At 39.2% G+C, this 16,594-nt stretch overlaps 1 protein-coding gene across 1 annotated transcript in view; it reads left to right on the top strand.

Moving 5' to 3' along the window:
* LOC103091362 (dimethylaniline monooxygenase [N-oxide-forming] 5) overlaps nt 1-16,594 on the top strand; it is a 29,748-nt gene that overhangs the window by 343 nt on the left and 12,811 nt on the right. Inside the window, exons 2-4 of the mRNA XM_007451579.1 lie at nt 10,734-10,922; nt 12,858-13,020; nt 14,566-14,708. Of these exons, the coding sequence (XP_007451641.1) occupies nt 10,734-10,922; nt 12,858-13,020; nt 14,566-14,708 (495 nt within the window). The remainder of the gene's footprint in view (nt 1-10,733; nt 10,923-12,857; nt 13,021-14,565; nt 14,709-16,594) is intronic.

Below are 16,594 nucleotides of genomic sequence, written 5' to 3'. Positions count from 1 at the left end.
TTCCCTATGCTGGCAGCAAAATGGGACACAGGTATCACTCATTTTTTCCTTTACTGATGTCTGTGAAAGTGGCACAGAGATCATTTTCATTTACAGATCTTCCTTGATTTACAATGAGGTTACATCTTGATAAGCCTATCATAAATTGAAAATATCCTGTTACAAATGTATTTAATACGCCTAATCTACCTAACACCATAGCTGAGCCTAGCCTACCTTAAACGTGCTCAAAACACTTACATTAGCCTACAGTCAGGCAAAATCATCTCACACAAAGCCTATTTTATAATAAAGTGTCGAATAGCTCATGTAATTTATTGAATGCTGTATTGAACATGAAAAACAGAATGTTTGTTTGGGTGCAGAATGGTTGTAAGTCTATCAGTTGTTTACCCTCCTGATCCTTCCAGCTGACTGGAAGCTGCCGCTGCCCAGCATCATAAGAGTATGTTACAAAATATCGCTAACCTAGGAAAAGATCAAAATTCGAAGTGTGGTTTCTATTGAATGTGTATCGCTTTTGAACCATTGTAAAGTCAAAAAATCACAAGTTGGGCACTGTCTGTAATGAGTTTTGCTGCTATCCAGGAAAGGGTAACAATCTTGGTTGGGGGGGGTGTAGCAGAATGGCAGACATGTAAAGTGGTTGCTCTTGGTCTGCGTTCATCGGTAAGTCATCTAGAATACTGCTTACAACTCCTTCCAGGAATCCCCCTTTTCAATCTCTTCTAACCTTACTGTTTTATTTCTTTTCTTTCTTACCTTCCTTCCTTCGTTGCTTCCTTCCTTCTTTACTTTAAACAATTCTCTAATGATTCTAGTGCTTGAATAGGATATAAAATCTGGCTGCCTTCCTTGCTTGGCACTTTTCCTTCACTTGAGAAATCAAAGCAGTAGTCCCGTCTTCAGAGAAGGGCAGAGGGCACCTGCAACTGGGTTTTCTTGTCCTTGTACAGACTCAGTTTTAAAGTTGAGTTGTTTTAATATGCACACCGAGCCCTGCAACTTGTTACTAACAGTTAAGGTATCTTCTTACTTAAATGATAGTTAAGCTTATTATATGTCAAAGAATATCACCCTCCTTAACTGATCTCCAAAGCAACATCCATTGGGTTTGCTTTTCAACTCACTTTTTAAGCCAGTGTTTTAAGTGTATTAAGGTGTCCAGATTTGTTTCATATTTCACAAAACGAACACGGTGTTGGCCAGCTACTTAAAAGTGGTTTCATTCATTCATAGCATTCCTTAGTAGAACAGCAGTACAGTTGTTTTGCATCTGGGCTCCGTCTTGGGGACTAACTCTATTTGACAATCGTCCTTATTCGGATCTAGGGTGGATACTCCTTAGCACACCACCCATGCATGCCTCAGTCATAATCAGTCTTGGGCATGGCTGAAAAGACTGTTAATAAATATTTTGTAATCAATAGGAAATTTTACTTTCGAAATCCAGCCACAACATGGTGTAGACGTTAGGAGCATGTCTGGGTTCAAATCCTACTTTGACCTTGGGGAAAACCATTAAACCCCTCTGTACCTCTGTGTTGTTATCTTTAAGAAGGAGATAATACTGGCACCCACTTCATAGAGTTATTGTGGGGATTAAGTGAATGAATAATTATGTCATCACTAATAACAGTGGCACAATAATTGCTAAACATTAGTTATTATTCAGTAGGCCTAGAGTGTGGCGCACATATTTGGTGTCTGGTAATCATCCTAGCCAGGTTTGGCAACTACTGATCAGGCATGAAATTAGTGAAGGGTCCACCATCCTATCTGATTATCAGGTTTTATTTCCAAAGTGGTTTAAACTTTCTCTCTGTTAAAGACCCAATTTGGAGTTTTTTCTGATTATACTCTTGGCAAAATTTCAGCACCTTACAAACTGCTTTCTTGAAAATAAATAAGCTATATTTCATCATAATGCTCTGACTGCTGTTAAGACAGACCACATCTGTGTCTATTACATTATATATAACATACATATATTTTACATATATTATAAATGCACACACAAACACCACTATATTTCTAGAGCCATGGGGGATGCCTGGCATATATTAGGCACCAAATATATTTACATTTTATAAATGAATCCTAAAGAAGCAAAATATCTTGGGTGGCTGCTTAGAATGCTTGTGGAATAGAGACCTTCATTCTCACATATTCCACAGTTATACAGTTGTGGAGCCTGAGGTATTATAAACATCCATTAATTGCAGATTAAACATGTTTTACATGCTGATGCTGGTTTCCTCAAGAATTGCCTCAGATCTGCTTTTCTATGACCCCCTTGCTTGTTATTTGGAGCCTTCCTCTCCCCCATCCTACCCCCCCTAAATTTTCTGTAATTCATTGGGGGTTTCATATATAGGATTGTCCCAAGCACTTTGGAATTCCACCATTGCTACCGGGTGTCCAGTAAGCCATTGGCAACTCAGGGCTTCCATTTTCTCTTTCTTGTAACAGGTTTCAGGGACTCAGTATAAATTTCTTTCTTCTTGATCTCCTCATTAATGTTAGACCAGACTGATGGTGAAAAGTCGGTAGTAATGTGAGACATATCACTTTAATTTTCATACTGCAATATTATTTTATGAACGAAATAGCTTAAAATGATAAATCCCTTATGAAATGCTGAGGTTTTAATAAGCATGTATTGCTGGAAAATAATTTTTAATATTCTTTAGTCAATCTGAATTTTAAAAATCTTTAAAGCATACCAAAGCAGTGCCTCTCCAACTTTAATGTGCACATGAATCACTGGAGCTTTTGCTGAAATGTACATTCCGATTCATTAATCTGGGGTGGTGCCAAGATTCTATATTTCAGGTAAAGCCCCAGGTGATGTTGATGCTGCTGATCTGATAACTACAGTTCACGTAGTGAGGTACTAAACTGTATATGTGATACAAAGGTACCATATGGATATAATATAATGTAAAATGGGCATATTTAGAACATTTTAATTTAAAATATGAAATTAAGTAATAAACACCCTTAGTTGAATAGGTGTCCTTAATTCTTAAATATCAACCACCCCACCCCAAAGACAACTGAATGGATACAAAAATACTTACAAGAGGGTAACTGTAGAGCAGTGGCTGTCAGCTTTCGCTGCAACACTGAACAATCACCTGGGGAACTTTAACAAACTTTAACAAATACTGATATCAGTCCATCCAGATTCTGGTTTTATTGGCCTGGGGTGTCAATAAAGCTCTCCACTAGCTATTTCTAATGTGCAGCCAACATGGAAACCTTTGCCCTTCAGCTTTTACCCCAGCTTTCCCAGGTGATAAATGAGGATGACATTGCGTGTTGAAAACAAAATCGATAACAGTTCATTGAACAAACATTTCTGAAGCTCAGACTTTGTTAGATGGTGTGGAGACACAGAGTTATATAACCTCCTGCCACTGCCCTCAGGCATTCTGCAGTTTAGCTAAGGATGTGTGGAGAAAAGACTTCTGAGGTGGATGGGATAAACTCTGGTGCCCTGAGCTTTCCAGGGCCACCACACGACCTCTTACCAGCAGATCTCAACCTTGTCTACACATTAGAGAAGGAGCAATTAAAACACGGTCTCTGGGCTTCCCTGGTGGCGCAGTGGTTGAGAGTCCACCTTCCGATGCAGGGGACAAGGGTTCATGCCCCGGTCCGGGAAGATCCCACATGCCGCGGAGCGGCTGGGTCCGTGAGCCATGGCCGCTGAGCCTGCGCGTCCGGAGCCTGTGCTCCGCAGGGGGAGAGGCCACAGCAGTGAGAGGCCCGCGTACCGGAGGAAAAAAAAACAGGGTCTCTGGGAGTAAGGACCAGGCATTAGTATTTTAGAGTTCCCCAGATGTGTCCAGTGTGAAGACAACGCTGAGAACAACAGTCCTAAGACAGCTTCTGTCCCACAGGATTCTGAGAGTCTGCCAAAGGAACAGAAGCTCCACACTGTTCCCACTCCTCCCACTGAAGGGGAGTCATTTTTCTCCTTTCTTCTGCCCTTACTATTGCCTCCAATCCCTTCAGTTCCAATTACACTACCCTACATCCCTGGTTCTCTCTTTTCTCATATGAACTTCCTACTCAATGCGAGTCATGTGCTTAGGCAGGAAATAGAATCAAGATACATCTCTAGAGGGCAGATTTTTTTTTTTTTTTTTCCTTGCGTTATGCGGGCCTCTCACTGTTGTGGCCTCTCCCATTTGCGGAGCACAGGCTCCGGACGCGCAGGCTCAGTGGCCATGGCTCACGGGCCCAGCCGCTCCGCGGCATGTGGGATCTTCCCGAAACGGGGCACGAACCCGCGTCTCCTGCATCGGCAGGCGGACTCTCAAGCACTGCGCCACCAGGGAAGCCCTAGAGGGCAGATTATTCGTCGATGGTAGGAAATACTAAAATGCAGGAGCAGAAGCTTCTTTTTCCACTCACTGACCCAGTACTGCTCTGCCCTCACTCTCTTTTGTAAAGCAGTGAGTTGACAGTAATGAACCCTACGTAGGGTCCAATCAGGTGTTTAGAAGGGCTTGAAGGTTTTTGTTGACACACAATAACACTTTGTTGTCTTAGTTACTTGAAAAAGAATACAAATATATGATTATTGTCACAGGGGTAAGATCTGTGATTCATTTAGCTCAGTGACCCCAACACACCTGCTATGGAAAGCATGACTCTACTCCTTGTACTAAACTTTGAACCCTTGGAAAACAGGGACAGACTTGTATTTTTTAGCATTAATATAGTGTTTTTACTACAGAGAGACTTTAGAAATATCTACTGAATGAATGAATGAAGTCAAATTTGATAGTTAGGAATGTGTCTACCCCTGCTGCCTCAAACATCTTGGTTCCAAAAGGACCCTACCACTCATTAATTTAATTTTTTTTGAAAAAACATACTATGTACAAACAACATGTTTAAATAAACTTTGAATTTTAGAACTGTGTTAGATTTACAGAATTATTAGGAAGATAGTACAGAGTTCCCATATACCCCATTACCAGATATTATTAATACCTTACATTAGTATGATACATTTGTCCTAATTAATGAACCAGTATTGATACATTATTATTAGTTGAAGTCCATGCTTTATTCAGATTTACTTAGGTTTTTTCCTAACGGCCATTTCCTGTTCCAGGTGTTCCCATCCAGAATACCACAATGCATGTAGTTGTCATGTCTCCTTAGGCTCCTCTTGGCTGTGACAATTTCTCAGACTTTCCTTGTTTTTTGTTTGTTTTTTTTTTTTTTCCTTGCGTTATGCGGGCCTCTCACTGTTGCGGCCTCTCCCATTCGCGGAGCACAGGCTCCGGACGCGCAGGCTCAGCGGCCATGGCTCACGGGCCCAGCCGCTCCGCGGCATGTGGGATCCTCCCGAAACGGGGCACGAACCCGCGTCTCCCGCATCGGCAGGCGGACTCTCAAGCACTGCGCCACCAGGGAAGCCCAGACTTTCCTTGTTTTTGATGACCCTGACAGTTTTGAGGATTACTGGTTAGGTATTTTATAGAATGTCCCTCAACTGGGATTTGTCTGATGTTTTCATCATGGTTAGACTGGGGTTATGAATTTTGGGGAGGAAGGCCTTAGAGGTAGGGTGCTGTTCTCATCACATCGTATCAATGGTACACACTATCAAACTTATCACACCGATTGATGTTAACCTTGATGACCTGGCTTGAGATGGTGTTTATCAGGGTTTGCCACTGTAAAGTTGCTCCTTTTTTTCTCCCTTGTCATACTATACTCTTTGCAAGAAAGTCACTAGTCACAGTCCACACTTAAGGATAAAGTTGGCTATTCTAGGCCTTTTTTTTTCCACATAAATTTTAGAATCAGTTTGTCAATATCTACAAAATAGCTAGCTGGGATGTTGATTGGGACTGTGTCGAATCTACAGATCAAGTTGGGAAAACTGACATCTTAACAATACTGAGTCTTCCAATCTATGAGCACAGCGTATCTTTCCATTTATTTATATCTTTGATTTTCTTCTTCTGTGTTTTATGGTATCTACATATAAGTCTCATACACATTTTGTTAGATTTTTACCTAAGCACTTAATTTGGGGGGAGTGTTATTATAAATGGTACTGGTTTTTTAATTTCAAAGTCCAATTTTTCATTTCTGGTATATAGGAAAGTAAGTGACTTTAGTATATTAACCTTATATCTTGCAACCATGCTATAATTGCTTATTAGTTCCAGGAATTTTTATTTTTAAATCTTTGAGATTTTCTACACAGACAGTCATATCATCTGTGAAGAAAAATCATTTTATTTATTGCTTCCCAATCTGTATACTTTTATTTCCATTTCTTATCTTATTACATTAGTTAGGATTTCTAGTGCAGTGTTGAACAGAAGTTGTAAGAGAGGATATCCTTGCCTTGTTCTCAATTTTATGGTAGGGAAATTGTCCATTTTCTCAGTATTAAGTATGCTGTTAGCTGCAGGTATTTTGTAGATGTTCATTATTAAATTGAAGATGTTTCCCTCTATTCCTAGTTTGTTGAAGTTTTTTATCATCAAGGTGTAGTATAAACATTTCTACAAAAATAAAAGAAAAAATCCTACCTCCTTAATAAATCAATTTGTTTTTCCTACTTTGAAGTTTTATTGATTTAAAATAAATAAAATATACTCATATAACAGGGGAGAGATTATACAATGTATAATTATATAGACATGGATAGACATAGGTATACAATTGCCCTAGGCATACATAATATTATATATTTGGTGATTAGAATGTGACCTTAATTTTATCATATTACTTTTTCCACTTAAAGTTATATCATAGGCCATTTTCAGTGTTCCTCTACAGATTTCAAAATCATAGTTTTAAGTATCTCCAAATTCAATCTCTATAATTCACTCATTAATTCATTTCAAAGCATTTATTAAGCATCCACTATATATGAGGTACTGTTTTGATGACAGAGATGCAAAAAATTAGACACAAATCCTATTTTTGGGTACCTCACAGTCATAGAAACAAATGCAGAATATTGTGTGTTCTAATTTGCCTTGATGGCAATCTGAGCAGAGGGTTTTGGCAGCTTGGAGATTGAATGTGGCATTTGACTCAGTGGAGAGAGCAAGAAATACTTCATCAAAGAAATGACATTTGATGTGACTCTTGAATTATAGACAGGAATTTTCCAAATGAAGAAGCAGTACTGTACTGTTACCAAAGTTTAAAGTTGTGAAAGAGTCTGGAATGTTTCAACAACAATTTAATGACTCAGAAGCTTGAAATTAACTGAGGAGAGCACTAAATGAAGATAAAAAGATAGATTGGGATAGATTGTGAAATATGCTGAGTTTCAAAATAAGAAATTTGGTTTTCTAAATAGAATCAGTTGAAGCCATTAAGCAGTGGGGTGACAGGATCTGCTTTGAGTTTAGCAGGATACTTAAGGACTGGTGTGAAACCTAAATTCTGCATCATATTGAGATACCGTAATTTACTAAACCTTTTTCCTAATGGGAGAGGGAGTAATTTTAAGTGGTTTCTAATTAATAGCTATTTTAAATACTATAAAATGAATATATCTATGCATTTGATTTTATATTATTTTGCAATTTTCCTCACAGCAAATTTTTGTGAATAAGATAAAAATATCTTATTCAACTGTTTTTGCAATAAATTTTTATGTATTTCATTAGTTTGTTATGCATTTTGTGAAATTTATTTCCTTTTTCTATATGTACCTTTTTCAGTATAATTCAATGTACATCTATTAAATACCTACTAAGTGCTATTTATAATTTTATATGCTGTGGGAAAGATCATGAATACAAGTCAAGGGGCTTACAATCTAGCCGGGGAGATAAAGAATAGACTCCAAGACATTATGGAGGTCTTTGAATCCTAAGCTGAAAAATATAAACTAGAGAAAATGGGGCAGCATCTAAAATTTTAATTAGGGCAGAGATACAACCAGACACTAGAAAGAACACTTTGGTTGAAATAGGTAGGATAGATTAGAAGAGACCTGTGGAAACATTATTAGCAGCCAAAGGGAATGAGATCTTGAAGTATGGGGCAGAGAAATGGGAATGATCAATTCAGGATTCTGAAACTGAAAAATTCTTCTCTAAAAATGGGAGGAGAATCATCTCTAATGTGGGCAAAGCCAGTGAACACTCTCCTTTGTGGCCATTTAATGTTCAGTAACATCCATATATCTTTTTCTGGAATAAAAAGAGAAGAGGGGGGTCCAAATTGGTTAAGGTAATTTTCCATAATCAAAACAATTTTTAAAAATTCTAGTAGAGTTGAAAAGTCATCATTTATGATATCTCAGTGAGAGGCTAACATAACAATCTGGGTAGCTATGGCGTGATTTTATGTGATCACTATAACACCCCCATGAGGTAGTTATTAGAAGTTTTTGAGGAAGCAAAGAAGATAACCTTGATGGGGAAAGAACAGTGAACTGGGGTTTGATATCAGCTAGAGCAATGCTTCTCTGCTTTCAGATGCATCTGAAACACTTGAGGATCTTGTTAAAAGGCAGATTCCGATTCAGTAGGTCTGGGATGGGGCCTAAGATTCTGCATTTCTAACAATCTTCCAAGTGATGCCCCTGCTGCTAGTCCACAGATCCTACTTTAGGTAGCAAGGATCTGGAGAAGTGGTTCTCAAAATTGCAGTGAATTTTGTTGGGCATTAAATGGTTCTGAGACCAATTCCAGTGTGTGTATGTGGGTGGCGGGTGGTCCCCAGACACCAGCAAACAATTCTCAAACACTAGCAGGATGTGCAAGAATTCAACTCAGTTGTGATCCCTATCTACCCAGAGACAGCATCAGATTCCACAGATTGAGGGCTCAGTCCTACAAGACTGCACCCTCGACTCCACTTCAGATTCCAGTCATAAGCCCTGGTTATTACCTGGGCTTCTGAACAACCACCTACAGATTGGAGGTTCCAACGACCCCCTCCTTGGATTTGGACTTCAGTTGCCATTCTCAAGTCCAGGTTGTTAACTATACTTCTGACCAACTGACTACAAATCAGAAATTCCCATGAACCCCTCCCCCACTGGGTTTGATTAATTTGCTAGAGCAGCTCCAGAATACAGGAAACCCATTTACTCACTAGGTAACTGGTTTGTTATAAAAGAATATAATTTAGGAACAGGCAAATGAAAGAGATACATAGGGAAAAGGACAATGAGCTTCCATGCCCTCTCCAGGCACACCGCTCTCCCCTAGTCTCTTTGGTTCACCATCCTGGGAGCTCCCTGAACCCCAGGCTTTTGGGTTTTTATGGAGGCTTTATGACATAGGCATGATTGATGAAATCACTGGGCATTGGCTATTGATTCAACTTCCAGCCCCTGTCGCCTCCCCAGAGGTCAGGGGATAGGCAACTGAAAGTTACAACCCTCTAATCACAGTGTTTGCTCCATTGGTAACCAGCCCACAACCTTAGTTGCTTTCTAAAGGTCACCATATTAACATAACAAAAGACACTTCTTATCACTCTCAACAGTTAGGAAATTAGGAGAGTATTGGGAGCTCTGAGCCAGGAACTGTGGAAAAAGACCATATATGAGAATATATTTTGACCATCTGGATAACCAAATATATATTTCTTATAAATCACAATATTGCAGCATTTAGCTTATTTCATTTTTATGTTATAAATAATGCTGTCATTAACATCCTTAAACAAAATCTTTGTCTACAATGCTGAATCTTTCTTTAAAAGGCTAAGTTGCAAGGGTTTCATATTCTTGCCACATTGCTGTCCAGAAAATATTGTACTAAGATCTCATTTCACCTCATTTTTGCTAACACTGAGTAATTGTCTTTGTAATTAGTAAAAACGAGGTAAAATGGGAACACATAGTGGATAGGATGTAAGTTAGTACAGTGTTTCCTGGAGAACAATGTGGCAAGTGTATGAAACTCTTGAAACTTCCCTAGGCTTTGAAACATATATACTATTTAAAAGACTATTACTCAGATGGACATTTCTACCTTGGAGTCTTATGTCATGGCAATCAGGTGACAGCTGGGACTGGACGTGTGCTATGACCTCCCTGCTCACATATTTAGAACGTCAGCTGGGATAACTAGACCTTCTGGGGGCTGGCTGCACATCTCTCTATCCCAAACATGCTCTTCATGTGGCTAGCTCAGCCTTCCTCAGAGGATGATGGTCTCAGGGTAGCTGGACTTCTTATGTGGCTGCTGACTTCCACCAGAGCAAGCTTTCTAAGAGACTCAGGCAGAAACTGGAAGACTACTTATCACTTAGTCTTGGAAGCCATTCAGTATCATCCCAACTGTATGCTATTGGTCAAAAGCAAGCCATAAAGACAGCTTAGATTCAAGGGGAAGAGACTGCACGAGGGCACAAATACTGGGAGATGTGAAGGGTTGTGGGGAGGGGACGTTTTCCTTTTTCTTTTTTGCTGTACGTGGGTCTCTCACTGTTGTGGTCTCTCCCATTGCGGAGCACAGGCTCCGGACACGCAGGCCCAGAGGCCATGGCTCACGGGCCCAGCTGCTCCACGGCATGTGGATCTACCCGGACCGGGGCACGAACCCGTGTCCCCTGCATCGGCAGGCGGACTCTCAACCATTGCGCCACCAGGGAAGCCCGGGACTTTTTTTAATTGGCATTTCTTTCAGAAAACATTTTCAAATGTTTGTTGGCTGTTTATAAACCATGACCTTAATTCTCAAGTTGCTATGAATGCTTTTTATTTACTGCAGGAAGAACCTGAAGAAGGAAGGGCCAGTATTTACAAGTCAGTGGTCATCAACACTTCTAAGGAGATGATGTGCTTCAGTGACTATCCCGTCCCAAATCACTATCCTAACTTCATGCACAACTCCCAGGTCCTGGAGTATTTCAGGATGTATGCCAATGAATTTGACCTTCTAAAGTACATTCGATTTAAGGTAGGGAATTTCGTGGGTATCTCTGTGTTCTGAGTTGTTTGTCAAGTAAATGAATAACTCGTCTTATTTACCAGTGCTTAGATTGGTTTGATATGCTCATGTATCTATCCTATCCAGACTCCACTCTGTGTCTTCTCTGTGTCTCAAAATATTCATGGAAAGGTCCCTCTTCTATGTATTTTGACTGCAGATCCAGGAAGCCACCTTCATTTCATTGCCTTCATTCTATAGCATTTGATTACAATAAAACAATGAGGGGAACTGCCAGGTATGGGAACTTTAAAACCTTCTGTTTCCACAACTTGCTGCTTAGCCCTTTTATACTTTCTGAAGTATTTTCCAGTGCATTATTTATGTGACCACAACAACCCAGTGAAGTAGGTTTTGAAGAGTTATGAGGGAACAAGTAAGTTAACTCTGGTGTAGAGGGAGGAACACTGAATTGGGAAGCAAAAACTTGAGTTCTAGTCTTTGCTCTACCACTAATCAACTTGTGACTTCAGACAAGTAAGTTCCTCAACGCCGATGTGTCTTAAGTTTATTTGTAAAACAAGATTATTGTACTAGATCACTTCCCTGGTTCCTTCCTGCTCTAAAGTCTTCTGTGATATTCCTATCATCCTAAACCATGACCATAAGAGAATCAATACTTCTGACAGCTGGTAAAAAGCCCCAATCTTCTACCTTCTGATCATTCTACTAAATCATGACTCTTTCTCTTTAACGACAAAATTAAAATGGCAATATCCAGTGACGACTTCCAAAGTCAGTCATTTACAGCCTAGTGGTCCTTCTCTTCACTTCTTTCAATGCTTATTGAACAGGTTTGTTACCATACTAAACAGTGAAGACACAAAAACAAAAAAAATTAGTGACTTCACAGTCTAGTTATAGAGATAGAAAAATGAAGAGAAATTTCATTGTAAACATAATTATAAAAATGAAGAGTTAGTGATAAATGCCACTGAAATCTATACATTGCTGCTCAGAGGAGGGACACAGCCCATCAGGGCATGAGGCATCATGGACCGGGGAAATTTTCTTAGAGGAGATAATCCCAAGCTAAATGTTGAAGGGTGAGTATCTCCAAATGAAGAAAGAATAAAAGGATGATCCAGGCAGAAGCATCAGCCTGTGTAAAAGTAAGAACATGATCAAGAAGAACAATAAACAGTATAGAATGGCTCGGGTATACAAGAGCGGTATCTCTATTAGTCAACCAAGACATTAGGGTCATAAACCCAGAAGCACATAGAACACATTCTTAATGTTTCCTTAACCTGGGTAGAGTAACCTATATTTATCATTATTTTTTAAAGCTAAAAATTGTGCCACTGACTATCCCACCTCACACCTTCTTTCTTTATAGTTACTTGTAAAATGGGCATTTATGGGAGTCAAAGAGAGGTTCATTTACGTAAAATATGAGCCACTGAGATGTTTTTCTACTCTATTAGGAAAGGGAGCCCTCTGGCTCAGTCACAAATTTAAGGCCAGACAGTGAGAACAGGACTTGAGGTAAGAAGGCATCAGAGGGTCTCAGGATGTCTGGGGGTATGGGGAGGAATAGGCATTTAGTGCATGGAGTGTCTCAGAAGCACAAGAGAAGCCCAAACTTTACTCAAGTATCACATTGCCCTAGGTATGGTCCAAGAGAACTAGTAATTTACACTTTTCTAGAAGCAGTGGAGAGTGCAACATTAGTCTGCCAACTCTGTTTTATTTAGCTTGCCTCATGGAAGTTTTCTCACTCTGACCACACCCCAAACAAAAAAGTTCTGATTTGTGGAGTATGAAAATCAAATACCCCTGCATGAGGCCTCTTATGTGGTATCAGCCCTTTGTTTACCCTCTGCCAGGAGAGTCCTGTCAGGGAAGATGTCCACTATATAGGCTGTGGTTATAGTGCCCTGTGGCTACCCCTTTTCTTTTCAGACCACCGTGTGCAGTGTGAAGAAGCAGCCTGATTTCTCCACTTCAGGCCAATGGGAGGTGGTCACGGAATCTGAAGGGAAGAAGGAGGTGAATGTCTTCGATGGAGTTATGGTTTGCACTGGCCATCACACCAATGCTCACTTACCCTTGGAAAGCTTCCCTGGTAAGTAGCCTACAAGGAAGGAAGACACTTGGACTATGCCTGTGACCTGATCCCTAAAGAATGGGAGGAATGTTGCCTGAGTGATCCCTACCTTGGGATTAAATAAGGCTTATCCTAATTCTGCATATTCTTCTGAAAGGTGATGGGGTAACTGTATTAACGCTATTTAGGAGGTAGAGATACCAGTAATTTGGGGGCTAGAGGAAAATTAGAAGGCTCTATATTTAGTTTTACAATAATTTTAGTTTTTTAAGGATAAAAGTTGATCTGCATTAGATTGAATGAGGGATTTTTTCTTTTTTAATTTTTATTGGAGTATAGTTGATTTATAATGTTGTGTTAGTTTCTGCTGTACAGCAAAGTGAGTCAGTTATTCATATAAATATATCCACTCGTTTTTAGATTCTCTTCTCATATAGGTCATTACAGAGTACTGAGAAGCGTTTCCTGTGCTATACAGTAGGTATTTATTGGTTACCTATTTTATATATAGTAGTGTGTATATGTCAATCCCAGTCTACCAGTTAATCCCTCCCCCACACATTTCCCCCCTGGTAACCATAAGTTTGTTTTCTACATCTGTGAGTCTATTTCTGTTTTTTAAATAAGTTCATTTGTACCAATTTTTTAAGATTCCACATATAAGCGATATCATATGATATTTGTCTTTCTCTGACTTACTTCACTCAGTATGACAATCTCTAGGTTCACCCGTGTTGCTGCAAATGACATTATTTCATTCTTTTTTATGGCTTAGTAATATTCCATTGTATATATTTACCACATCTTCTTTAACCTGAATGAGGGCTTTTTTAGCAATCGAGGAAATAAACAGAAATATTGAGTTTCTAAGGAAGAAAATAAAGCTTAAAGAAAGAGCTTAACTACAGTCTTTGGCCTGGATTTTCATTCTGAGAGGAAAAAAGCACTCTATGTATAGTTTAGAGTATATAAGAACATATATACTCCAATTGGAATGGAAGTAGGTATTTATAGATGATGAAAAGAGGGGGTGGGGGATGGGCAAAATAGGTGAAAGGGATTAAGAGATACATGCTACCAGTTATAAATCAGTCACAGGGTTGTAATATACAGCACAAGGGATATAATCAAAAGACTGTAATATTGTAATAACTTTGTATGCTGCATAATCTATATAAATATCAAGTTACTATGTTGTACATCAGAAACTGATATAATATTATGTCAACTATACTTCAATTAAAAAAAAATAAACAGGATGAAAAGACAAAAGAGAATGGAGGTTTTCTGAAGCAGTTTGGATTTGTGAGTCCACAGGTCTAAAATACTAACAGATCCTGAATTAAGCAGACTACTTATAATAAGGAAATCACAAGGTTCCACTCTGAGGCTATGGGAAAAGAAAACAGGCAAAAATATTCAGAAAGGCAAGAATGCACCTGAGTAAAAGGAGAACATACAGAGAATATATGCATAAACTCTACACACTGCAAAAAAGTGAATGATTTAACAAATGATATCAAATAAGCCATCACCCAGTAATAATTTCCCCTTCTCTTGCAGGAATTGAGAAGTTCAAAGGACAGTACTTCCATAGTCGAGATTATAAGAATCCAGAGAGCTTCACTGGAAAGAGAGTCATTATAATTGGCATTGGGAATTCTGGAAGCGATCTGGCTGTGGAAGTTAGCCACACAGCCAAGCAGGTTTGAATTAGTAAATTATTTACTTTGCTTCACCAAGGAAGCTGCAGGTGGACCCAGCAGAGTGTATGGATAGCTGCACACAGCCCATCAGTGCCAATGGCAAATGCAGGGCTTGGTTTCACTGCCTCAGTTGGCAACATTTTGACTGATGATGTGATGGAGCCAAGGTTACAAGTTAGATTCCCGTCATTCACTTGGCCTCACACTAAGGAATTTGGTCATGATCACAAACTGTGCTCATAATCTCACTCAGCTGTCTCTTCAGAGTGTGCCTCTGGCTTTTAAGAAGACCAAGTGATTGCTGGGAGAGCTTGTTAGAATGCAGCATTCAGAGTGTGGATCACCTGTTGGCCAGCAGAAGTGCTATGCTCTTATCTGAAGGAAAGTGTACTCAGTCACTGAAAGCTTTTAACTCATAGGATGTTTGGGGAATTTTCCTCTTCATTCTTCTTTACTCCCCAAATGGAAAACAGAAGCAGTCTAATCCTTCTAAAGGCAACATGGATATCAGTATGAAAAGCATCCACACTGTAGCAAATGCAAGCAGCTCTCCCCAGCCTTGGCATACAATTAGGTAACACAGAATAACATTTACTCTAAAGCAATTCCTATGTATGTCCTTGACGTTTTTTGGTTTCCTTGTTTTGTTTTTTGTATCATAGCTTTTTAAAAAAAATAAATTTATTTATTTTAGTATTTATTTATTTATTTATTTATTTATTTATTTATTTATTTATTTATTTTGGCTGCGTTGGGTCTTTGTTCCTGCGCACGGGCTTTCTCTCTAGTTGCAGTGAGCGGGGGCTACTCTTCGTTGCAGTGTGGAGGCTTCTCATTTCAGTGTCTTCTCTTGTTGCGGATCACGGGCTCTAGCCGCGTGGGCTTCAGTAGTTTTGGCATGTGGGCTCAGTAGTTGTGGCCCACGGGCTTAGTTGCTCCGTGGCATGTGGGATATTCCTGGACCAGGGCTCGAACCCGTGTCCCCTGCATTGGCAGGCGGATTCTTAAACACTGGGCCACCAGGGAAGCCCTGTATCATAGCTTTTGAACTGGGAAAAAAGTATCGTCATTATAAATTCCTAGAAACAGACATCATTAATATATTTTGTTATGCATGTCTTTATTGAATCATAATTTTGTTGGTAATAGGTAAATACCTGGTTGTTCTTCAGTAACTTTAATTAAGTTGTGCTTCTCCACAAATTGTTTTTAAATTATTTTAAAAAATACAAGTTTAATGCCACAACTTTGTTAAATGAACTTTACCCACAAACTCCATTCAATAACACTTCCCAGGTCTATCCCCATCTATCCCCACAAAACTGAGTTCATATATTACTCCATGAATTAATTCAACAAGCATTTTTTAGGAAATAGGTATATAAACAATAAAGGGTATGGGTGCTATGATAAAAGAATGTACAAGGTATGTGGTGGGGACCAAAGGCATGAGCTTTCTTTAATACCATTGGCTTGTTAAATAGTCAGTTATAGAGGAGCTGGGCCTTACAAGCACTGAGGAATTGTAAATTGCCAAAGTACAAGGCAGCAAGAGCGGGTGGAGGTAAGGTGGTTGTGTCTGAGAAAGCTTTGTGACGTATGTATTTTTGTCACTATTTTATACATAGAGAACTTTTTAACTGAAACTCTGAGCATTTACATTACTCATAACCTATATTTAAAAAGTTATATAAACTGCACACAAAACCATTTGATTACTAAGACCACACAGGCTCTTTCAATTGTGACATGTAAAAGTGCTTATTTATGATAGCGGTTATGGTCACCATCAGTGAGAATATATGTATGAAGTACATGATTAGCCCTCTATAGACAGGTCACCTTTCAACATGAAGGGTTAGACAAAACACCATAAAACAATGTAC

This window comes from Lipotes vexillifer, unplaced genomic scaffold (assembly GCF_000442215.2).
Source record: "Lipotes vexillifer unplaced genomic scaffold, Lipotes_vexillifer_v1.1 scaffold2186, whole genome shotgun sequence".
Lineage (NCBI taxonomy): Eukaryota > Metazoa > Chordata > Mammalia > Artiodactyla > Lipotidae > Lipotes > Lipotes vexillifer.
This window is presented reverse-complemented; position numbering and strand designations above follow the sequence as displayed.